The 16,800-nt window shown below is 39.2% G+C and overlaps 1 protein-coding gene across 2 annotated transcripts; it reads left to right on the top strand.

The window, feature by feature from the left end:
* Nucleotides 1-567: 567 nt before the first annotated feature.
* Nucleotides 568-11,595, top strand: pfkfb4a (6-phosphofructo-2-kinase/fructose-2,6-biphosphatase 4a). 2 transcript variants are annotated; one of them, XM_086087123.1, is made up of 14 exons: nt 568-841; nt 2,376-2,492; nt 2,569-2,665; nt 2,741-2,807; nt 2,899-2,973; nt 5,301-5,357; nt 5,446-5,567; nt 6,120-6,327; nt 6,443-6,589; nt 6,679-6,783; nt 7,805-7,934; nt 8,240-8,302; nt 8,412-8,476; nt 10,874-11,595. In XM_086087123.1, exons 1-14 carry the CDS (start codon nt 643-645, stop codon nt 10,931-10,933), a joined length of 1,512 nt encoding a protein of 503 aa, XP_085943249.1. In that variant the 5' UTR covers nt 568-642; the 3' UTR covers nt 10,934-11,595. The 2 variants fall into 2 exon arrangements, with proteins under 2 accessions (XP_085943249.1, XP_085943248.1); XM_086087122.1 differs by lacking the exon at nt 10,874-11,595 and adding an exon at nt 9,876-10,520.
* The last annotated feature ends 5,205 nt before the right edge of the window (nt 11,596-16,800 follow it).

Genomic DNA, 16,800 nt, shown 5'->3' with positions numbered 1-16,800 from the left:
ATCAATCAATAATATAGGTTATAGGTCACAACGGTGAAAAAAAGTTTTGAAGTGATTTATCTTGGTCTTCATTTCATTATACTGTATCATAAAACACAGCTTTTGTAGACTTTTTGTATCCGCTGTATTTGTAGAGGAAAATAAATAAAAAAACAAGAAAAACTATTAAAAGTGATAAACCGCGACATGAAACCAAGATAAGTTTAAAAAAAAAAAAAAGGGGGGGGGGAAGAAACACTAAAATTATCAAATGAAAAATAAATGAAAAATAAAATCAAGATGGTAAAATAGTATTTTGATTTATTAAAAAGATAGTAAAAGTTGTCAGGCAAAATATGAATGTTCATTCATTCATTGTTCTTTTATTTCAGGCAGCAATCAAAATCAAAATATATCAATGTAATTGACAATTTGACTGTGTCAGTCTGAGTGTAAAATAAAGAAATGAATAAAGTCGTCGTCATCGTCTGTGTCGCTGTGACATGATTACGATTAAGCGTAAAAAAAGTGCCTGCGCATGCATTATGGTCATTACGACCAAACGTCGGTCTCCTGCCAGGCGACATTGCACGTGACGTCACATAGCGCGATTGAGTGGGAGGCTGACGGAGACAGCGGCTGCATCCTCGTCGAGCTATCACGATGAAACCCCGGTCACCTTCGGAGCAGCATCACGGGAAAAGACCTCGCGTCCCCCCCGCGGCGGCCTCCACGTCGCCGCAAGACGCTATGGAGGACACCACGCCGCCGAATCCGCGGGAACTCACCCAAAACCCCCTCAAGAAAATTTGGATGCCGTCTAAAAATGGCCTTCCCGAGAGACACATTTCTCAAAGGAAGGGTGCGTATGGCGACGGCGTGGTTCTGACATGTTGTTATTATTCCACTCCTGTGCTACTCGTTTGCATAACTTGTTTGCTTTTAACGCCCTGCGCTAAAGCAGTCGAGCCTGCTTTGAGACCGGTGTTGTGCGGCTAGCTTAAACCGTTAGCGCGAGTGCTTGCTGCTAATGCGGTCCTCTTGCACCTCACGTCACACTTTGAATGGGTCGAGCAGAAAGGAGCACACAGTACTACTCTGCGTGTAGTCGTGTGTGATGTGGACTGCTCGCTCAACCCTGTGCCAAGCAACCGACGAGATGTCGCGCTAATACGGGGGTCCGCGTTTTACGACCGAGTTACGAGCGACGCAACGGAACGCCACTGAACAATTTGCTCGCGTCGCGCAGTGTACGTATGGACCATCTTTAACTTTAAGTTGCCAGGTAAGCGTGTATGAACCATCACAGCAATGGGCACAAACACTTGTGCCACACGCTAGAGCAGGGGCCTACTTATGCATATGGCAACCCATTTGTGCATTTATGCTTGCCCATTAGTTTTCATTCATAATTCGGCGCACTAGTGGGATAGTAAATGCTCAAACGGCTTGCCATAAAGAAGCACAACTACTAGAAGATTCAACTTGTTAACATCTAAGGCTTGACTAGTAGTACTACTAGCGAGCAGATGTCAACTTGTGCAATGATTTTCTTCAGTAGTTCATGTAGGTGTCCTACTAGTAGGTCAAAGTTGTCCTACTACTAGTGTGCTGAAATGCAATACAGTAGTGGTGGTTAATTGTTGCACAACTAACATAACTCGATAAATCCAAATTGTGTTATTCATTTTGCTCCATTGGAGCGCAGTAATGTCATTAAATGCCTTTTTCAGAAACTCTGAATTAAATGAAATTGTTTTCTTGTTCAAAAGATGATTAATGATGTAATCTGATGGAAAACAAAAAGAATGCCAAGTGTTCAATATAGAATGAAGGTGAAGTGGACCCAAATGGCCAGCATAGAGCTCAGCTCAGGCAGTTAACCATACAGTCAATTCCCATGTACCTATTGAGAAAAAGCGAAGCATTATGGGGAGAGTCTTTTCTGCTGCTTAAACTGGAGACATGAAAGTTTGTGTTCCTATGGTCAACAAGTCAAGCTGTCATTTCCAACAGCCTTTCAATGCATCCTGGTGAAATTAGCAAAGGATGCGTGATCATCATTTTAAACCTGGTCCGGAGATAGAAAAATATCTTTTGGTACCTATCATCTATCTTGCGCTGGAGTTGAAGCAATGAAATGTCTGATAGACTTCAAAACAGAGACGCTATTTGGCCACTCTGCCCTCTGATACAGTCATCTGTGCAAACACTGGCCCAGTTAGGCAACTGACTCGTAATGATGTGAATGTGTAAAAGCGCTGTTTCACAATGCCTGACGCCAACACATTCTTCACAGGGATCACAGTATTGAGATGATCCGCCATGATTTAATAATAAAAGAATATGAATGATGTAGTAAGATAATCAAGCCTGCCATCTCTCTTCTTTTGCAGTATGTATGACCAACTGTCCTACCCTGATAGTGACGGTGGGCCTTCCTGCTAGGGGGAAGACCTACATCTCCAAGAAGTTGACCCGCTATCTCAACTGGATAGGGGTTCCCACCAGAGGTAACACCTTGTAACTTTTTCATGATTTGAAGACTTCCTTAACGATTAATGGGAGTAATCCTTCTGTGTTCTCCAGAGTTCAATGTAGGACAATACAGGAGAGAGTGTGTGAAGATCTATAAGTCCTTTGAGTTCTTCCGTCCAGATAATGAGGAAGGGTTAAAGATCAGAAGGTAAGAGTCTGTAATCATTGTGAAGCACACGAGTGTTTGATGCTGATCGGTGGGTTTTATGTCTGGTCTTTGCAGACAATGCGCGTCGGCAGCTTTAAATGATGTGCGACAGTACCTCACAGAAGAAGGAGGCCAAGTTGCGGTAGGTCCCATGTTGGGTTAGGTGTTTGATGCTGCTGGGTTAGTTCAGTGTGCAGTGCCTTCATCGTTGGTTCTCTTTTTGTGCGGCGCAGGTTTTTGATGCTACAAACACCACCAGAGAAAGGAGGGAAACCATCATCGAGTTTGCAGAACAGAATGGCTTCAAGGTAAAGAGTAAAGTTGTCTTGATTATAGTAGACTAAACACCAATCAGATCAGCCAGTATATAGCGTTTTTTTTTTCCCTATAGGTTGTAATGTCTTAATTTGTGAGTGTAACTCCTTTAACTCAATTGGCTACAATTAAACAGTTTTTCAAGTTATGTAAACTATTTTTGAAACAACGATATATATGCTATTGTGAACCTTGTTTCATAACACCCTCACTGCCTTCAAAGTTATATAGTCTATGCTAAAGTCCACCACTGATATAGTACAAGACTATACAGCAGCAGCATTCCACTTCACATCATTCTGCCAAACAGGAGTTACGATTCATAAATTTGCATGTAATAAAATGATTTTGAAAAGGTTCCAACCTAGGGCTGAACGATTAATTACATTTGACAAAACGCAATTACGTAATCGTGAAAGGCTGCAATTTAAATGGCCATTAAAACGTAGCGGAAGAAGAAAAAGAGGGAGGGGGAGCAGAAATGTCACCGCTGTAACTAAAGCCTGGCGCCATAAATGCACGTAATTTTGGTAAGTGTCCAACACGTTTAATCGATTTGATCTTGGTTTTAAAACAACACTTCAGTTGTGAGTTATGACTTTTCGGCTGCCGTGGTGTCGCGCGTTTTGTAAACTGAGTGTACACGCAAGTGTGCGGCAGCGGCTGATACATTTGAGTTGTCCTATGTTTTGAGGCTAAATAGTTCTGTACGCGGCCATATGTTGTGTCGTCCGATTTCATGAATGAAAATTAGGACGGACGAAATGATTATTGCTCGTCATTACTCACCGTCATTTAGGAGCCGCCGCAGCCTCTTTTAATGCACATGTATTGTAGTGTTGGTGAAGTAATCAGGCCAAGCGGCGAACAAACAACTCTTTAATGACAATTTGCAAGTAAACGTCGGCCGTAATCACGCCAGAACACAACAGCTCCGAACGCGCTTAGCTTTCCAAAACAAAAGTCTGTGTTGCGTTCACGGACCGTCCAGATCATGGGAAACTACGCAATCCGCGACCCACCCACAACAATTGCTATAGAATGCTAGTGGTTTTTGAAATCAAATCGGAAAATGTTACGTGATATAATCGGGTATAATTTTACTTTGCCTACACTTTAGCATGTGTGAGTTTACTGACTGGAGATAGCTACGTTTTATTTTTTTAATATATATATTGAATTTATTTATTGATAAATACAGTTTTTAAAAAGTGCAGTGTTTACAATACCATGTTTCATGTAACATGAAAAGTTGGATATGTTTAAGTGGTAAATTGTAACTAACTGTAATTGTAGTAGAGGGGAAAAAACTATGATATAATGGCTTCATTTGCTTTTATTTTAAGATCCTGTAATCTATAATAGATCTGATATTGTTAATTATAATTAACTTTTTGTTGGGTAAAAAATTCATTGAAAAGAACCTTGAAAAAAATAATCGCATATGATATATTGCAAATTTTTTTTGGGGGGGGGGGGAATCGCAATTCGATTATTTTTCATAATTGTTCAGCCCTAGTTCCAACAGTCATCAGTACACAAATATACCAAATAAATAAAATAATTATTTAAATAGATATCTTGCTCCATTTTGTGATCGGGTTGGTGATCGTTTTTTTTAAAATTCGCTGATTTTGATCGGCCCTAAAAATCTTGATCTGGTAAAGCCTACTTAAAGGGGAAGTCTACCCCAAAAATGTTTTTACGATAACATTCTGATTCCAATTGCATTTGTCAAATATGAATTCAGCAGCAAAATCTCCCTGTCCATCTCAGGAGGCAGTCATTTTGGCACTTGCTGTTGAGTGAAAATCACATCACAGTTGCTCAGATAACGACCAATCACAGCTCACCTGTTTTCTGAGTTTGGTCATGTGACATTAGCGAGCTGAGCCATGATTGGTTGTTACTTGAGCCCAGAGCAACTGTGATGTTGTTTTTACTCAACAGCAAGTGCCAAAATTACTGCCTCCTGAGATGGACAGGTAGATTTTGCTGCTGAATTAATATTTGACAAACGCAATTGGAATCAGAATGTTATCGTAAAAACTTTTTTGGGGTTGACTTCCCCTTTAAGTAGGCTTTACCAGATCAAGATTCTTAGGGCCGATCACAAGTGGCAAAATGGCTTCCCCCAGAGATGGATAAAAACAGGTGGATTTTGCCGCCTAATTCGTATTTGCCAACCACAAAATGTATCAAAATGCCCTGCTTAGACTAGTGTGGGCACATAGAACATATTATTTTTAACTTTCATAACATGCTTTTGTGATTGCTTTCGCAAAGGACTGTTATAAGTGTGCTTGCATGTTTTCTTCAGGTGTTCTTTGTGGAATCTGTGTGTGAAGACCCAGATGTAATCCAGGAGAACATTGTGGTGAGCATGTAAATGTGTATATCAGATTACATCAAGCCCAAATGAGCAAATGTCAGTTGTGCTCATTGTTTTCTGTGGTTCTGTTTAGCAAGTGAAGCTAGGCAGCCCTGATTACACCAACTGCAACACTGAAGAGGCGGTGGAAGACTTTATGAAGAGGATCAAGTGTTATGAAAACTCTTATGAGACCCTGGATGAGGTCTTGGACAGGTGAGAGCGAGACTGAGTCAAATAATGGTGTATCGAGTATTTATCAAACCGTATCATACCAATACCACCAGACATTATTATTGACATTACAGCATTAATGCTTTGTGAATAAATAGTATTCTGAGTGTAGTTGAGATTAAATGGCAGATCAAACGTAACATCTCACAATATATATATAAATAAAAACTTATACCTTTGAAATTGACCCTACAGCTGTTGATTTCCATAGTCATAAGACCCAAGATGGGAGAGAATTGAGACATTCCAATAGTCTCTTTCTAAACTCATCATCAAAAATGAGGCTGATCTTGAAATACTTCCTGCTTTCTTCTTTCAAATTTAGTGTTACACGATAGAGTGCTGCCATCTAGTGTCCAAAGGTGGAATTACCCCCCCCCCCCCCCCCCCCCCCCAAATATGAGTAAGAACTGGACAAAATTCCGCGGAAATACACGGGTCCGGAAACCCGCGATGGAGTGTTGTTTACTGTACTGTAGTATATAAACAAGCATAATGGGACACTCAGCATGATTCTTACTGCTCTCCGCTCAGGGATCTCTCCTACATCAAAATCATGGATGTAGGTCAGCGCTATTTGGTCAACCGGGTATTGGACCACATCCAGAGTCGGATCGTCTACTATCTCATGAACATCCACATCACGCCTCGCTCCATCTACCTGTGTCGCCATGGAGAGAGTGAGCTCAATGTGAAGGGTTGCATCGGAGGAGACTCGGGTCTGACACCGAGAGGCAAAGAGGTACGGAAGACGTGGCCGCCGAAGTGTGGCTTCAGCAAACATGATAGGGGAAGTCAAAATCTTCACCATCCTCTACCCATGTGTCAACTTTTTAATCTTGTTCTCCTGTTTGCAGTTTGCCAAGAAGCTGGGCCAGTTCATCCAGGCTCAGGGCATCAGTGACCTGAAGGTGTGGACCAGTCAAATGAAGAGAACCATCCAGACCGCCGAAGCTCTCAGTGTGCCCTACGAACAGTGGAAGGTCCTCAACGAGATTGACGCCGTGAGAATGATCGCCCGCCATCTTTTTCTGCTGTCACCATGCACTCTGTGCGGAGTGTTGATCAGTGCGTGTGTTTGGTGCCACTTCAGGGAGTGTGTGAGGAGATGATGTATGAGGAGATTCAAGATAACTACCCTCTGGAATTTGCACTGCGGGACCAGGACAAGTACCGTTACCGCTATCCTAAAGGAGAGGTCAGTCACGTAATGTAAGGTGTTTGACAAACACGACATTCATGGATGTAGACATAAATGATGGGGTATGTGCTTTAGGCTTACACTAAAATAAAGGCAAATGAACCATGAATTTATATGTTAGATATTATTTAGCTCCCTCAGTTAGAGTTGTTAACTTAAAGGGGAAGGCAACCCAAAACAATAATGTGTTCTATGCAACCCCACTAGTCTAAATATGGTAATCTGGTTAATATTGTTAGTGGAATATGAGTTAAGCAGCAAATTCAGCCGTTTTTATCCATCTCGTGGGGCGGCCATTTTGCCGCTTTCTGTCGACTGAAGATGACATCAATGTTGCTCAGGTCTCGGGTAACAACCAATCTCAGCGCAGCTTCAGAAAACAGGTGAGCTGTGATTGGTCGTTGCCTGAGCCCTGAGCAACATTGATGTCATCTTCAGGCAACAGTGAGTGGCAAAATGGTGGCCCCCTGAAATGGATAAAAATGGCTAGGGTTTGCTTCATAACTCCTATTCCACAAATGTAATATTAATCAGAATGTAATGTTTAGACTAGTGAGGTCACATGTAACATATTGTCAAGTAATGTTTAAAGCTGACTTCCTCTTTAACACGTTGACTTGCAGTTTTAAACATCCCAAAATTCTACCAAACAAGTGTGACATAAACATAAATCAGTAAATTACAATCTAGATCAGATTACAACAATAATGTAAACATATCTGTGGCTTTATCACTTCCAACTTGTCATGTTTCATGAAACAATACTATGTATTTTACTGTTTGTATAAATTGATCAATATATTTAAGAGTATGTTTATTGTTTTGGTCATGGTTCAAGTGAAGAAATGCGTACATTGTGCGGTGTCATAGTTTTGTCCCTCCTAATAAGTGAATAGAATCAGTTGAAACTGACCTACATGTGCTCCATCTGTATTGTCAGTGGTAGACATTTACAATTTACACTTGACTCCAATCAATAGCATCTTGGCATACATGTCATTGTTTGTTGTTGACTCAGTCCTACGAGGACCTGGTGCAGCGCCTGGAACCCGTCATCATGGAGTTGGAGAGGCAGGAGAACGTGCTGGTCATCTGCCACCAGGCCGTCATGCGCTGCCTACTGGCTTACTTCCTGGACAAGACGGCGGGTGAGTCTTTGAGACGGAACCACTCGATGGCCTCTTGTAGAAAGACGTGCACCACTGCTGATAATTGCACTGATGAACCACAGTGAGTTTTTGGGAGGGACATTTTATGTATCAAGAGTACTTAGTGGTATCGGTGATGTGACAACTCAAGATTTGAGTACTTGTACTGGTATCCATCTGAAGAAAAAAAAGTGGTATCAAACATCCCTATACTCCGCTATACTGTGAGCCCAAAACATTTGAACTATGATCCTGCTGTTGGTTGTGGTAGTCCCATGATTGTGTTTGTATTTGCATTTCCACAGAGGAGCTGCCCTACCTGAAGTGCCCGCTGCACACCGTGTTGAAGCTCACTCCAGTGGCGTACGGTAGGATGCTTTATTTTTTTTATTTTGTGTGTGCCTAAAGTGTACATACACAATAATAGTGTAAACTGTGACGGGCGCTCTTCTGACAAGTCTAACCTCCTCTGAACAGGCTGTAAGGTGGAGTCCATCGGTCTCAATATCGATGCTGTCAACACGCACAGAGAGAAACCAGAGGTGTGTGCAATCACTCACACACGCACGCACACACACACACACACACACACACACACACACACACACACACACACACACACACACACACACACACACCAGCCGACCCACATTAAGTGCAATGAAACTTGACAAAACCGGACAGCTTCAGGCGCTGAACATTATGCTGCAACATGATTATTTTTCAACATTTGGCATAGTAATCAGGTTACATAAATCTGAACTCCCCCTCGTACCTTCACACTTTTGTCGCAACACAAACAACAATTACAAAGTGTGTCTGGATTAGAAAAAGGATAATATGGTTTTTATAAGGACGATGATGATTATTAGAAGTCAAGCAGGCCGATAATCGATACTTGAAGCCGATATTCATTTCCACTTAAGGGTGGGGGTGGGATATTTTGGCGTCAAAAAAAAAAAAAAATGCAAATACCAATCTTGACTTTATTGTAATGTCTTAAAGCATCCAAAATCCTATATTAGCGTCAGAATTAATGGTATCGGCATGTTACTTGTTAGTACTCACCGATACTGATACTTTGTTTTAATGCAGTATCGGGGCCTCTGCCGATACCAGTATCGGTATTGGAACAGCACTAGTTAAGAAGTGTTTAAGGTTGACTTCCCCTTTAAAGCATGTTTATTAAAAAAAAATTCTGACCTTTCAAAATGTAAGGTAAAGAAAAAAATTATATATTTTATTTCAGACAACAGACATCCTTTTAAATTTATAAGAAAATGCTCAGGGACCTCCCATGGATATCAGTACATCTTAAAACGTTAAATGGAAACTTGAACAAGTAAATACCATAGCTCTGTATAATTTTCTACAGTATTTTATTGTATTTTTTTTTTTACAAAATGTAAAAATACCTGAAATCTTACATTTTTACATTTCTTTGTTTTAATGTCGAACAAAAACAAATGGTTCAGAAGGTTCACACTATCAGCAGCATCTCAGTAATAGTTCCCTGAGATGAAAATGGGCTTTAGATTAACTTTTTATCCGCCGTCAGATAATAAAAAAAAAATGCTGAATCCGATATTTGTCAAAATGCCCAATATTGGTTGGTGTCCCTAGTCTGAATACTTGATTTCCAACAAATACAACCTGGCCTAATGAAATTTGATAGAGATTCCTGACTGAACATGAGAAATTGGATGCAGGTCAAATTTTACATTAAAAATAAAATGTTGACCATTTTTATAGCTGATGAGCATGTATCCTGAAGATCACTGAATAAAGAGAGTTGTACCCGAGCGTCCCCTGCTGGTGAAAATACTATTTGTCGAACAAGGTGGACTCATGGCCTGCTAACCTGACAGTTGTAATATCATGCCATGTTGTTTTGATCCCTCCACATTTGTGTGTGTGCTTTCCCCCTTCCTCGTGGAACAGAACGTAGAGGTGTCTCGGATGTCCGAGGAGGCTCTGCTAACAGTGCCAGCTCACCAATGAGGCAGTGCCCCTCCCCTGGCTTCCTTTAGCCCTCATTGCGCACCTCGCCGTAACCCTTGTGATGCACACTGCACCTGCCAACTTGTTTGCTGTCCACCTTCCTCTCATCCTATTCCTCTCCAACGTCGCCTGCGCTTTCTGCACTCGTATATATGTCCGTTAGTGGTAGATGTGATTGATGATGGTGATAGCTGACTGGAATCCAGTTCATTCTTGATTATTTGTAATAATATGACACGGACTTCGTGTCATGCACATTCTCCCTTTTTTGGAGAACTAATGAAAAGATGTGAAGCGACAAGACGAAATACGTCGCCCTACGAAGTTTCTTTGTTTTCCCCTAATGACTGAACTAATGTAATTGTGTTACTTTTCTTACACATTACTTGTACTTTTGCAACATTGCACAACTTCAATATGTCACCAAAATGTGTAGGATGTCTCAACTCATTCATACTAGAGTAAAAATCATGGAAGTATGTTAACTTTTATTTGACACTGTGTATGTTTTTTGTCCTCAAATCACTGACACCAATGAAGCAGACATTTCTGTTAACTGTTTCTAAATAAACTTCTTTCACTCAGCATTGCTCCAAGCTCACTCTCTCGTCAAAGTCATTTCTTAATACTTTATTCAACATTTGTTATTGACACAGATCTGACATGTAGAATATTTCCACTTAACTGCAGTGCAAATGGATTCATTCATTCTTCAACCTGAATTGAATACTCACTATTGTTGGGATTGTTTTTTGTCAAGTTAAAAATGGACAAAACCAATTATTTCAGAACTCCAGCCACTGTAGTAAGGAATAAAACAAACAGTATTACGCGAACAACAGCAGAACAACAGAAAAGATCGTCTCAATTGCAGCCGACATACGTGCGTCCGTTTTAGGTCGATAAGAGCTCTGACACTGCTGCGTTGCTCTTTCCAGAACGTGAACGTCCATCGAACAACAGAGGACGCCCTGTGGACCGTCCCTGCTCACCTCTGACACTGCTGCGTGCGGCCCCCAGTGAGCCTCGCGTTTCCCTTGTGGTTCCCGCTCTCCTTTTCCTGTTCACGCGTCAGGCTGAAGTGCCCCCTCTGATGCACAAACACCTCTGTAACTCTTAGATAGGATTTGAAGGAATTCATTGATTTTGAAGTTTTGCACCTTGTGGCCACATTTGCCCCAGCATGGTATCAGCGTGTCCATATGATTGTACTTTGGTGCAGTAGTTTATTATTAAGTACTGTATGTTTTATTATCACAGTGGGTCCCATCCAAAGATCAATTACTTCACATTTGAATCGCTTAAATGTACAATCATTGTTTTTGTGATTGTGTCCTCAGTGTTTATGTGCAATTTGAAGGTTTCTAACCTACTTTACCTGGAAGAAAAAGCTTTTATCTTTGCAAATTACATGACTGGAATCATATTAAAAACAACAATCACTCACCTCGGTTGTTTCCACTAACTTGTCTTTTATGGCTCGCCTCGAGCAGATGTACTGCCATTTGCAAATTCTGATATTCCATTAGGATGGACAATTGTGATGAGTGCGTGTGCGTGTGTGCTAGTGGGTTAATATGAAAAGAAAAACAAAAGTTCCGGTAGGGTTGTGATTGTAATTCCATTGAACTACAATAAAGATGTTATTTTTACACACTGATCAATGTTACCAGTACTTCTGATTTATATTGGGATTTTTATATCGCATTACTGCGATGTTTAGTGACAGATTATTGTACTTTTTTCCCCCCTCCAGCCTATTCATTGATCAAACCATTTCCAGCAGCTCCCCATGAAGTTTACCAAGATTTATCTTTACACTCTGGCTAATATTTGTGTAGGACATTGACACCAGAAGGCTGTTTTTACATCATAATTCTGTCTGAGTTTTTATCCCAAACAAATTATATTCCACACCCACGGCCATTTAACTTATGACCCTCATATGTTTAAACATATTTTTACCAGAGTGACACCCTGACATAATGTATTTCAATATAATGCAGGCTAGTGTCAGGCTGAACACACTTCACTTGAAATTAGAGCGCTAACAAAAATGATGTTTTAACAATGATAATTTAAACAAAAAAAAATTGCACCGCTAACATAGTACTGTATATTCATTTAACAATGTTTAGTAAAAGGGGTGTACTGCATCATACTGAGCTGAGCGGTTCATATTTTCCCCTATCATGTAGCCAAAAGAGTAAACAAATAAATTACAGTATTCAAGCTCTCTAGACATTAGATGCCGAACAGATGATAATGCCCCTAAAATACAATCAAATCAAATCTACTCATCTACTTTCTCATCGCTGTCTCACAAAGACTCCGTAGTATTAAGATGAGCTCCATAAATATAGATAATGAAAACACTTATTGTGCCTTCCAGTGTTAAAATAGGCACTGAAAACAGTCAGAAGAGAACCGACTTTTTGTCCACTCACCCGAAAACGAAGGAATTCATTACATCTCTGAAAATATCAAACAAAATCCAAATGTATGGCTAGATAAAGACTGTTTTCAGAAATATGGAAATACCTCTGCAACAGCGTTAATCAAAAGTGCCATCAAATCAGAAGTAATCGGTTTACGACGGGGTTCCGTTCTACGGCGGCCACGTAAAAAGATTTTTTTACGGTGCACTATCGCCGTCCACCGTTTGGAACTCAAGTCAGGTATGTAAATCGAGACAGTCGTTTTCAGAGGATCCGCAGTTATGTTTTCAGTCCTGGGTTTCTCCTGCACTTAAAAATTCTTAATGGCCACCAGAGGGCTCTTGTCGCTGTCACTCTACCTCAATTCCCTGTCTTTATTGAATTTAGGGTACATACTGTATTTTAATTTAGAAAAATCTCATCGACAATCAACAAAATGTCACAAAAAGTTGATATAGGGCAGACAAAACAAGTTTTACTTCTTTCTGTCCCCTTTCATTTCATTTCATTTACTTGACTTTGAATTTGAATATTGCCTTATATTGATTTTTTTTTCTTTTACAAATGAATGAAATCAAAATGATTGATTGATTGAAGTGGATACACAGATTATTAATCGCCACGTAGTGGAAGAGCGTTAGTTGCTCACTGCAGCTGGCATAGATAGATGAACAAAGATACATGGTTGTAAGAAATAATTTTCTGACCAATTAAGTATGATTGGATTATTTCTCACTTTACATCTGATTATCTCTGATCACATTATGCAATTTAAAACATGAGATTTATAATTAAATATAATTCATTTTCTGATTAGCTGTAGACTACAATACAGTTTGTGTTTATGCATTTTTAGTGTTACTCATAAATGGATTAAACTATTTTAGTAAAATAAATAAATACATAAATAAAAGTAACAGTTACATTAATGCATGGTGTATGGTAAATATTGTGCCCACATCTGATGATATTTACATCATGGAGCAATTATCTATTCTTCAAAATAAGTTTTCAGGGACAAAATTGACTGTTTGCACATCTTAAAACTAAAGGGCGATCCCGCCCACTACACTATGTAGGCCTACAGCAGGTGAGCCTTGGATAAACATGCAAACACAACCGTCATGTTGACTGACAGAAAACACCCTGTGCATACGTACAGTGGCAGTCAAACAATGTCAGGAGAGCTCGGTTTCAGTTATGACTGAGTATTTTTTTCTTCCACAAAAGACTTAATGTTGTTTCCCATGTGAGCAGATGCTACTAACCTTTGTTGAACATGTTCCGACTGAGTCAATTATAAATGTAATGGTTGTAATAAATAAATAAATAAATAAATAAATGTCGGTTTAGATACATCCTCACGCCTGACCTCAGTGCAGGCAGTGTGGGTTATTTTCCCACTCAGTGATGGTGCAAATGGATGTCTTCCTTTTTACAGTATATGCCTTTGGATTGACTTGCATTGCCAAAGTCAGCTGAGATCAACAATTGACTGAAAACGGATGGATGGATTTTTAGCATTTTGGAAGTTGGGCTGTTCATTAACTTGTTTTAGGACTGAACTATAATACATACTTGCCAATAAGATTCCAGAACCAGAAGCTTGAAGACGTTCTTGCTTGGACTTTTAACTGAAGACTCCTTGATTAGTAATGCTGCAGTGTCACTTGAGATGAAGTTCCGATTTAAAGCGACGGAAGAACCATAGAACAGCCTCTCATGTCAGATCTAAGAGGAAATGTATGTCTTCATGATATAAATGCGGTCAATTCCTAACCCAAAGATGATACTTAACTCTGCTCAGCTTCAAGTCCAAAAAAGAAGATGATCTTGTCTGGGTTGCCGCTGACAAGAGAAGCTTTTGGAAAGCATTTCAGAGTGATCCGACTCCCTGACCCAGCAGTTGAACGACTTAAAATGTGGACTCATTTGTCTTTTCATTTGTTGACTACGATGTGTCGATGTTGCTCAGGCAGAGGTCAACGCATTTCTACAGAATAAGGGGACCGATTCAAGACATATGGCGTTTCCTTTTAAACCATTGACAGCTGGTTAAGGTTTACAATATTAGGCTTTGTCAAAAAACACTGCGGTTCTGTGCTTCATTAACTCATTCACTGCCATTGACTGTTATAGACGTAAAAAATTCATTTAAACTATTTCTATTAATTTAACTTTTTTTCACTTTTGTTAACAAGAGTATGAAAACCTAGAATTGTTTTAATTGTACATTTAGAACAGATATAAAATGAGTGATTAATCATGAGTTAACTAGTGAAGTCATGCAATTAATTACGATTTAAAAATGTAATCGCCTGACTCATGATTAACCAATTATTTTTTTTTACATCTGTTCTAAATGTACAGTAAGTTTTTTCCCTAGGTTTTCATACTCTTGTTAACAAAAGTGAAAAAAAAATTGTTAAACTAATAGAAATAGTTCAAATGAATTTTTGACGTCTATAGCCGTCAATGGCAGTGAATGAGTTTAAAGTAATGCAGCTTCCAGAACCAGCGGATGTTTTATTGCTGGAATAGTTGCCAGGTCTGCAAACGTGAATGTAAGCAATCAAAACCGGTGCATCATGTGCATAATTCACTCATGGATAGTGCTCTGTCGTGCCTACTACTGAACTATTTCACAACACCATAATTGTGGAAATATCACCACAAAAAAAAAAAGCTCCCTGTAACCGGTTGTGATATGACCACCCACTCTCATAATCTGATGGCCTATTTGGTCCGAGCCGTTCATCCTTAATCTTACTGAGCAATACTGAGCTTTACAGTACAGCGCTGCTTTGGTTCAAAGAAGGATTTCGCACTATTTCTCCCACTTCCTGTCAATCTACTCTCACGCTCTCATTCCCTCTAATGCTTTGTGGATATTACAATGAATAAGGTATTATCTGGCCACAAAGGTAAAGAAAATTAAAGTGAAATTTAAAGCAAAAAAAGAAAGGAACTTCTGCTCATTTACAGGGCCGTGCTAAGTGATGAGCAAATAAATCATGGGTCAGTGACTTCTACAAGTCTCACATGATTTCAATAGGGGGAGGGGCCCCTTACAGCCAATCCTGCTATAGTGCAACTACAGGTTTCAGCAATAAGAGCATTTGACTTATTTATGAATGATGCAGATGCGGCTTTACAGATGTGCGAAACGGTACATCAGTGCACAGTCACGCCACTTTGACTACGAGGTCACGTGGGGGGCTGTGAGCTATGCTAGGGATTTGACACATACGCTTAAAGGTTAATATTTTGAGACATCAAAAATCATTTTCTGTCTCGATTTTAGGTGTCATCCATCCGTCCATTTTCTATATTTATTTTCATCATTAGTTGACATGTAGTCTATCAAGGTACAACCTCAACTGGTTGTCAGCCAATCGCAGTATGTACAAACTATTACATAAATAATGATATGTATGTACTCCAAACCTATATACAGTCTAACTTTTCTTTGCATTTGACTTTGTTTTAGGCTGTTTGAAAGTGCTATATAAATAAAGATGACTTGACTTGACTTCACTTGACTTTTACACCTGTGACTATGCTTTGGACCTTTATTATGTCAGTTGATTTAGTCATTTATTTAGTGAGGCCAGGTGTCTTTGATTCCCTTGTGTATTTAAGCTCTAAGCTCCTCAGTTAAAGCGGAAGTCAACCCCCCCAAAAAAATAATAATTATACCAATTAACTCATTCACTGCCATTGACAGCTATTGACTTTAAAAAATAATAATTTTAACTATTTCTTTTAGTTTAACATTTTTCTTCCATTTTTGTTAACAAGAGTATGAAAACCTAGATTTTTTTTGTACATTTAGAACAGATATCAAATTTGTGATTAATCGTGAGTTAACTAGTGAAGTCATGCGATTAGTTACGATTACAAATTTTTATCCCCTGATGCCCCTAATTTTTAAGAATATTTTCTATTTAAAAAAACAAAAAAAAATGTTGTTTAATTTTTAATCATCTTTTTTTATTTATTTATTTTTTAAAGAAAATATTATTAAAAATTAGGGGCGCCAGGCGATTACATTTTTTTAATTGTAATGAATCGCATGACTTCACTAGTTAACTCACGATTAATCACAAATTTTTATATCTGTTCTAATACAAATTTTTTTTTTTTAATCTAGGTTTTCATACTCTTGTTAACAAAAGTGAGAACAAATGTTAAACTAATAGAAATAGTTCAAATGCATTTTTGACATCTAAAGCCGTCAATGGCAGTGAATGTTGCTACTTGCTGGCGACTGAAAATGAAATCAAAGTTACTCAGGGCACAGGTGACAACAGTGGTAATTGCTCTAAGACTGCAAGGGAAGCTCCGATTCCCCTAAATGCCCCTTCCACTGCTGTGTGTAAAATTCATTATGCCATGGAATACCTTCATCTTTTGTTCAGAATCAG

The sequence above is a fragment of the Leptonotus elevatus genome, chromosome 10 (genome assembly GCF_054856555.1).
Source record: "Leptonotus elevatus isolate MCC_2025b chromosome 10, RoL_Lele_1.0, whole genome shotgun sequence".
NCBI lineage: Eukaryota > Metazoa > Chordata > Actinopteri > Syngnathiformes > Syngnathidae > Leptonotus > Leptonotus elevatus.
The sequence above is the reverse complement of the archived record's forward strand: the minus strand, read 5'-3'. Positions and strand labels throughout refer to the sequence as shown.

Coding starts and splice junctions, on each gene's coding strand:
- pfkfb4a (XM_086087123.1), top strand. CDS start 643: ATGAAACCCCGGTCACCTTCGGAGCAGCATCACGGGAAAAGACCTCGC. Junction 2,666..2,740: donor GAAGGGTTAAAGATCAGAAG/GTAAGAGTCTGT, acceptor TGGTCTTTGCAG/ACAATGCGCGTCGGCAGCTT. Junction 5,358..5,445: donor TAATCCAGGAGAACATTGTG/GTGAGCATGTAA, acceptor GGTTCTGTTTAG/CAAGTGAAGCTAGGCAGCCC.